General features: G+C 44.4%; 1 protein-coding gene across 1 annotated transcript in view; it reads right to left on the reverse strand.

The window, feature by feature from the left end:
• Positions 1-7,423: 7,423 nt before the first annotated feature.
• arhgap27 (Rho GTPase activating protein 27) overlaps positions 7,424-8,227 on the reverse strand; it is a 103,058-nt gene continuing 102,254 nt past the window's right edge. The window contains exon 20 of the mRNA XM_079493607.1: positions 7,424-7,681. Coding sequence (XP_079349733.1) covers positions 7,504-7,681 — 178 coding nt within the window. The 3' untranslated portion in view covers positions 7,424-7,503. The remainder of the gene's footprint in view (positions 7,682-8,227) is intronic.

An 8,227-nucleotide genomic window follows, 5' to 3' on the forward strand; every position in this document is an offset into this window, starting at 1 on the left:
TAAGAACAAAGTATGAGGCCAACCAACATACAAAACTAAATGGAAACTAAATGAAAACTAAGCTATGATGACTAAAACTAGAGAACTATAAGACTAAATAGGCCTATATTGACAATTTCGTCAACAGCTAAAAACTAGACTAAAATGTTAGGAAGGGACTATAGTGGACAAGAGATCCAGTACGAGTCATTTTACAATTAGTTGCATGCTGAAAATAGCAGATCTACAAGCTCACAACGATTCGCGCTGCGACGCATTGTGAGCTTGTAGATCAGCTTTTTTCAGCAAGTGTAATTTAAACAGTAATTACGACGGCATCATGGCCCGCCAAAACACATTTAGTCGACTAAATCAACTGTAGATTCAGTCGACTAAAATCTTATGATATTTAAGACATCTAAGACATTCCAGGTGACTCTAAACTAAATGAAAAGTATTGAAAAGACTACGACTAAAACTAAAATCTAAATTTGCTGCCAAAAACAACACTGTGTAGGCCTACATGTGTTATTGGTTCTCATTATGATCGATAGAAGGATCAATGGTTATATATTTGTTGCAAATCAATCACTCATTATAATATCTGGATATACATCTGTTTAGATGAATTGAACATGGTGGACCCTATTGTAAACAAATGTAATACTTTATTGGTGTCGTCCACAGTTAACAGTCTTTGTATTGAGTTGTGCTGGAAATGTACTGTAATTCTCCAATCTGTTAATATATTCATTAATCAATCGATCAATCAATCAATCAATCAAAGAACTGTCTGGAATCTCTGGATTATGTTCATCTGGATTCTGCAATTGTCCATAATTGTGACCACAAGATGGCAGCAAAGCCTAGGCCGTAAATGGAGCTGTGCATTTGTGACACTCTCAGTGGTGACGTGACAGCAAAAGCATGTTTTACACTTAGAGTATATATTACTCTAATGTTTTACACTTAGAGTATACCGTATATTACTCTAATGTTTTACACTTAGAGTATTTACTCTAATGTTTTACATTATACCTGGGATTCTACAAAATGGACAAAATGTGAATACTCCGAGAAAAAATGATGTCACAGCATACTTACTGTCTCCACCACTGTGAACACTAAAGCTCCACAGATCAAAATACGGTTTGACAAGAAAAAGAACAGAGAAATCAGTTCTATTGTTTTTATTTTAAGTTACTTTTATTAAAAGGAAAATGTGCATTTACGGCAAAATTCCCAGCATAAATAATATGCTATCTACACAAAATATAACCTCTTGTATTAAAGATCTTTTCTGGTTTAATTATTAGCATAATTCTCACTGGCCAATATATGAATATAAGCTATACTAATTATTTTAAACAGTATCCTAGAGATGATCATTCTATGTTTTCAGGGGTAGAGTGGCCACTAGGGGGCAGCGGTGGCTCAGGAATGGAGTGGCTGGATGGTAAAAGCAAAGCAAAGTTGCTATATTTACCCAGGGTATCTGGGCTAAGCTCAAGAACTTGTTTCCAGCCAGGCCCTGCTCATAGAACATTTCATGGTAGTGGTTCAATGCCTTGCTCAAGGGCACTTCAGCGGTGGTAATTTTAACGTGTCGGACCGCTGATTCGAACTGGCGACCTTCCGGTATCAAGACCGCTCCGCAATCCGTTCGGCCACCGCTGCCACAAGCAGTAACCGCAAGGTTGCCAGTTCGAACCCTGTGGGCTCCCCCAGAGTTAGTGTCGAAGTGTCCTTGAGCAATACACTGAACCCCTGATCGCTCCCGATGTGCAGGTTGGTGCCTTGCATGGTTTCCGCCGCCATCGGTGTGTGAATGTGTGAAATGTAAAGCGCCTTGGATAAAAGGCGCTATATAAATGCACCATTTACCATTTTAATAGAGAATAAAATAGCCTCTATATTATTCAGTTACAGCAGTGGTTTTCATCTGAGCCACGGACCACCGTTTGATGACATTTAGCCTCTCAGACCCATTTGAGCCACGGACCACTGTTTGATGACATTTATCCTCTCAGACCCATTTGAGCCACGGACCACCGTTTGATGACATTTAGCCTCTCAGACCCATTTGAGCCACGGACCACCATTTGATGACATTTAGCCTCTCAGACCCATTTGAGCCACGGACCACCATTTGATGACGTTTAGCCTCTCAGACCCAAAACTAAAGAATATGTTTTTGTCGTTGGATAAGAATTTGTCCACATTTCCATGCTGTATTGATGTTGGTACCATTAGGAGAGATAACAGGCAAACTTTGATCAAAATAATTTGCAAGGAGGTTTTATATAATTATCCTTAGAGTTGTCTGCACCCACTCTGAGAAGTAAGTAGCCTTGCCGAGCCATATAGTCACAGAACCTTAGTCTGTGACTCTACTAATAGGGCAGGAGCCTATCTCCTGTTTCTGTAGCGTGAGGCATCATGATGAAGTACACCCCCTGGACATGAAGCTAGTATGTCGCAGGGACTGACCCCCCAATCCAACCCTTGATGCTGAGTGTCAAGCAGGGAGGCACTGGGTCCCATTTTAGAGTCTTTGGTATGACCCAGTCTCAGGGCGGACACTCTAACCACATGATGGTATGACCCGGCCGGGGATCGAACCCCAACCTCCCAGTCTCAGGGCGGACACTCTAACCACATGATGGTATGACCCGGCCGGGGATCGAACCCCCGACCTCCCAGTCTCAGGGCGGACACTCTAACCACATGATGGTATGACCCGGCCGGGGATCGAACCCCCGACCTCCCAGTCTCAGGGCGGACACTCTAACCACATGATGGTATGACCCGGCCGGGGATCGAAGCCCCGACCTCCCAGTCTCAGGGCGGACACTCTAACCACATGATGGTATGACCCGGCCGGGGATCGAACCCCCGACCTCCCAGTCTCAGGGCGGACACTCTAACCACATGATGGTACAGTATGACCTGGCCGGGGATCGAACCCCCGACCTCCCAGTCTCAGGGCGGACACTCTAACCACAAGGCCACTGAGCTGAGAAGTCCTGCTGTATATCACAGAGAATATCCTGAATATCAACGATAAATTCATAAAGCAGTTCTTTGTATTAATGTTTATTTTATAAACATCTATATTACATAGACAGACAGAACAACGGTAAGGTGAGTCATTAGCACATATAGTTTCTCTGAGTTATTGCCGTCCATGATTCACATAGACATTTATAAACATACAAATCTGAGCCAACATTAAAAAACCAACAAAACAAACAAAAAAACAAGGAATCTTCCAAATGGTCTAAAAATAAACGTTTGTTTGATCGCGTGGACAAATAAAATGACAAACGAATTAAAGGCCAACTCCAGGTCCAACTCCAGGTCCAACTCCAGGTCCGACTGCATGGGCGTGTGTTAATTAAAGGCCAACTCCAGGTCCTTGCATGGGCGTGTGTTAAAAGGTACAATCATTGTAGTCAAACGATAAAAGCAAAAAACAAAATAAACAAACATTTCAAATAATGCTAAAAGGTGAATCTTGCAGCGTATAGAGCTTGTCAGATAGAAAATAGTTAATTCTTAACCCATTTAGACCTGAGGACGATTCTACAAAATGTCTTCTAAATCCTGACAGTTTTACTGGCAGAAATACCTACGTTTCTATATCAGTGGTGCTCAACCTTTTTCATATCAAGGACCCCCAGAATTATCTATATTTGGCCACGGACTCCCCCCCATCTGAAAATATGTTGTTCCATGGGGACCCCCTGGAAGCAAAGATTTGAGTTAAAAAACGCTCTGAAAGAATATATATTCAATGATTTGCGCCACATTTTCACGATTTTTCAAAAATAGCAGACCTACAAGCTCGTAGCGCGGCACTCGGTGCCGCGCTACGAGCTTGTAAGTCTGCTATTTTTCAACAGCTAAAGTATAACATGATGCTTTAAAACACCAAATGGGGTTCACGCCCGTTCAGAATGTGTTAAAGGGACATTTCACTGCTGTCAGATGTTAATAGTATTTGTAGTAAAGATAACAGGAGCACAATTTGAAATTTGTACCCTATGGCCAGAAAAATAATGAAGTCTTGTGTGTTTGACTAATGGCTCGATCGTACACACTGCCCGATATTTGCTCCGATTATGCTGTCGGGGAGCATTTTTGGCGCTCGCCGACAAAACCCGCGATCTGACCCAAGATCGGGGCTTTGATCGGCGAGGTTTTGCTCGCTGTGTGTGAAAGGAGCTGCGAGAAGATCCAGCGCCGATAAAAGCGCTCGCCGACGCCTCCCCGACCATTTCTGAACATCTAGCACGTTTGATATTTGACTCTGGGTTGCGACTGCGCCGATAAGGCCTGTATTACAGCCAATGAGAGCACACTGCTCACAGCACTGTCTGTCTGTCTGTCTGTCTGTCTGTCTGTCTGTCTGTCTGTCTGTCTGTGAAATACATAACGATCTGATGACTCGCCGACAACTTTAAAACTCCTACAGTGTGTAGGGGGCGGGGCCATAAAGGGTTTGACTGGATTGCTGAATTCCTACAATGCCCATAATGCTTCAGTGCACTTCCCCTCCTTGTGGAGGAGGGGAAGGGGGGGGGGGGCTGCATGGAGGTGTGGCTTTGTAGTCCAGGAAGGAAGTGAGACTACATGTGCATGCCAGGTGTTTGGTGATGAATGAACAACCATGACTATTAAAACAACAAACATATTACACACATAAAACCCCCCAGGAAAGGGTTTCTTGGGTCTTAAACATCATTAAAATAATAATTAAAAGAAAGAATGAGAGCGAGTTATTTCTTCACTACACTTTCTAACAGTGGTGGAAATAGCCGATCTACAAGCCCACAATGCGTCGCAGCGCAAGATTTTGTAGACATTTTGAACTTGTGAAATGGCACATTCTGCCACTTTCACTTTTAGTAATTTAAGTACATTTTGATGCCGATACTTTTGTACTTTTACTCAAGTACATTTTCAATTCCGGTATTTTTGCTTGTAACGAAGTGGTTCTAAATTGCAGTATTGGTACTTTTACTGAAGTAAAACAACTCAGTACTTTTTCCACCACTGCCACCAAGGCCTCACTCAGACCTTTACTGCATTGATGCATGCTTGTTGGATGAATGTTGTGTAGTGTCATGGCCGCCTCAAGGCCTCACTCAGACCTTTACTGCATTGATGCATGCTTGTTGGATGAATGTTGTGTAGTGTCATGGCCGCCTCAAGGCCTCACTCAGACCTTTACTGCATTGATGCATGCTTGTTGGATGAATGTTGTGTAGTGTCATGGCCGCCCCAATGCATTTCCAATGGAGTCACATGGTTTGTAGTCCACATTTTGGACTACAAGCTGTTGTATGGCTTTCGGTTGTGTTTCGACTGCGCCCCTCCCCCTCATACAACACAAATGTTGTGTCAAACCATGTGACTCCCATTGGAAATGCATTGGGGCGGCCATGACACTACACAAGATTCATCCAACAAGCATACAGCAATGCAGTAAAGGTCTGAGTGAGGCCTAACTCAGAAGACCAGACAGAAACCCTCAAAGGGCCCTTGGTTTCCATTCCCACAACAATACAGAAGACCAGACAGAAACCCTCAAAGGGCCCTTGGTTTCCATTCCCACAACAATACAGAAGACCAGACAGAAACCCTCAAAGGGCCCTTGGTTTCCATTCCCACAACAATGCAGAAGACCAGACAGAAACCCTCAAAGGGCCCTTGGTTTCCATTCCCACAACAATACAGAAGACCAGACAGAAACCCTCAAAGGGCCCTTGGTTTCCATTCCCACAACAATACAGAAGACCAGACAGAAACCCTCAAAGGGCCCTTGGTTTCCATTCCCACAACAATACAGAAGACCAGACAGAAACCCTCAAAGGGCCCTTGGTTTCCATTCCCACAACAATACAGAAGACCAGACAGAAACCCTCAAAGGGCCCTTGGTTTCCATTCCCACAACAATACAGAAGACCAGACAGAAACCCTCAAAGGGCCCTTGGTTTCCATTCCCACAACAATACAGAAGACCAGACAGAAACCCTCAAAGGGCCCTTGGTTTCCATTCCCACAACAATACAGAAGACCAGACAGAAACCCTCAAAGGGCCCTTGGTTTCCATTCCCACAACAATACAGAAGACCAGACAGAAACCCTCAAAGGGCCCTTGGTTTCCATTCCCACAACAATACAGAAGACCAGACAGAAACCCTCAAAGGGCCCTTGGTTTCCATTCCCACAACAATACAGAAGACCAGACAGAAACCCTCAAAGGGCCCTTGGTTTCCATTCCCACAACAATACAATACTGCCACATATATATTATTATTAAGTCTAAAAAATTATGCTTTTTACAAAATGATTAAATCAAACAGGTGATTAAATGATTAAATCAAACAGGTGATTAAATGATTAAATCAAACAGGTGATTAAATGATTAAATCAAACAGGTGATTAAATGATTAAATCAAACAGGTGATTAAATGATTAAATCAAACAGGTGATTAAATGATTAAATCAAACAGGTGATTAAATGATTAAATCAAACAGGTGATTAAATGATTAAATCAAACAGGTGATTAAAACATCCAACCAAATGAACCCTACAGCGTCGCTATAGAGGGCATGCGCGTGACATCATCATCAAACTCGGAAGTTATGCAGGAACGCCTACTGAGTGGCAAACACACTACTCTCTGCCCTCGACAGCCTCGTACATACACACAGAAAAGTCCCATTTGATTGAATTAAATGACTTTAAACAACATTAAAATTCACTTTGCCACTCGACCTGCCATTCACTTTAAGCATGCGCACACCCTCTACCCTGGGTGGGAACGGGAGAATGTTGTGAGGAAAAATAGGCGCACATTCCGCCAAAATAAAAGCAGTGGCTCTCGGGAGGAGGTCGAGCTTTGGGACAGCGACCGATCTGGTTTCAGTAACTATTTATGATGTTTATATTTTTTGTTTTTTTAGTTTTTTTAATTTTTATCCCACGATTTTGCAACACATTTGACCCAGTGTCAATTATCGAATGTAGCCTATAATCCTGGGCGCTACACTTCCTCTGCCAACCTGGGGAGAGCAACGGACTAAAACTCATGGTTCCTTCTAAGCATGAGGAGTTATGATGGGTTTTCTTTTCTGTACTATTAAGGTTATTGTAGCCGTCAATCTGTATGGGGGGTAGAGCAGGTCGTCCAATGATCCCTGGGTCAATGGATCCCAGCAGGGGGCAGGGAGGCAGGGGTCGGGGGCAGGGAGGCAGGGGTCGGGGGCAGGGAGGCAGGGGTCGGGGGCAGGGAGGCAGGGGTCGGGGGCCAAAGCATTTCCCTGATGTCTAATCATCTGAACGTCATGTCCCCCCCCCCTTTTCTACAGAGGAGGTTTCATGATGGCGCGTCAGTTCAGCTGGAATGGAAGATGAGTATTGGTTCAGCTGGAATGGAAGATGTGCTGCTATTGGTTGGAGTGGAAGATGTGCTGCTATTGGTTGGAGTGGAAGATGTGCTGCTATTGGTTGGTTCAGCTGGAGTGGAAGATGTATTGGTACTCGTTGAGGACGAGCTCAACGATCTGGTTCTGGAACACCATGTTCATGGTGATGTTGGACGACTCCGTCTCTGGACGCAGCAGCGTGGGGCCGAACACGATGGCCACGTTCTGGACCGTCATGCGGTTGTCCTCGCCACACTCGATCACCCTGAGAGAGAGAGAGAGAGAGAGACACTCTATTACCCTGAAACACAGAGAGAGTTCTACACTGGACCGTCATGCGGTTGTCCTCGCCACACTCGATCACCCTGAGAGAGAGAGAGAGAGAGAGAGAGAGAGAGACACTCTATTACCCTGAAACACAGAGAGAGTTCTACACTTTTAGGAACTTGATCACCCCAGCTGGGTCGCCTGATTGAGGGGCATGATGTTGGGAGACCCGAAACCCCGATAACCTCAGGATACATCACTGAGGATACGTCCCAGGTGATACATCACTGAGGATACGTCCCAGGTGATACATCACTGAGGATACGTCCCAGGTGTTGACCTTGGGATACATCACTGAGGATACGTCCCAGGTGATGACCTTGGGATACATCACTGAGGATACGTCCCAGGTGGTGACCTTGGGATACATCACTGAGGATACGTCCCAGGTGTTGACCTTGGGATACATCACTGAGGATACGTCCCAGGTGATGACCTTGGGATACATCACTGAGGATACGTCCCAGGTGATGACCTTGGGATA

The sequence above is a fragment of the Electrona antarctica genome (assembly GCF_951216825.1).
Source record: "Electrona antarctica genome assembly, chromosome: 22".
Classification (NCBI taxonomy): domain Eukaryota; kingdom Metazoa; phylum Chordata; class Actinopteri; order Myctophiformes; family Myctophidae; genus Electrona; species Electrona antarctica.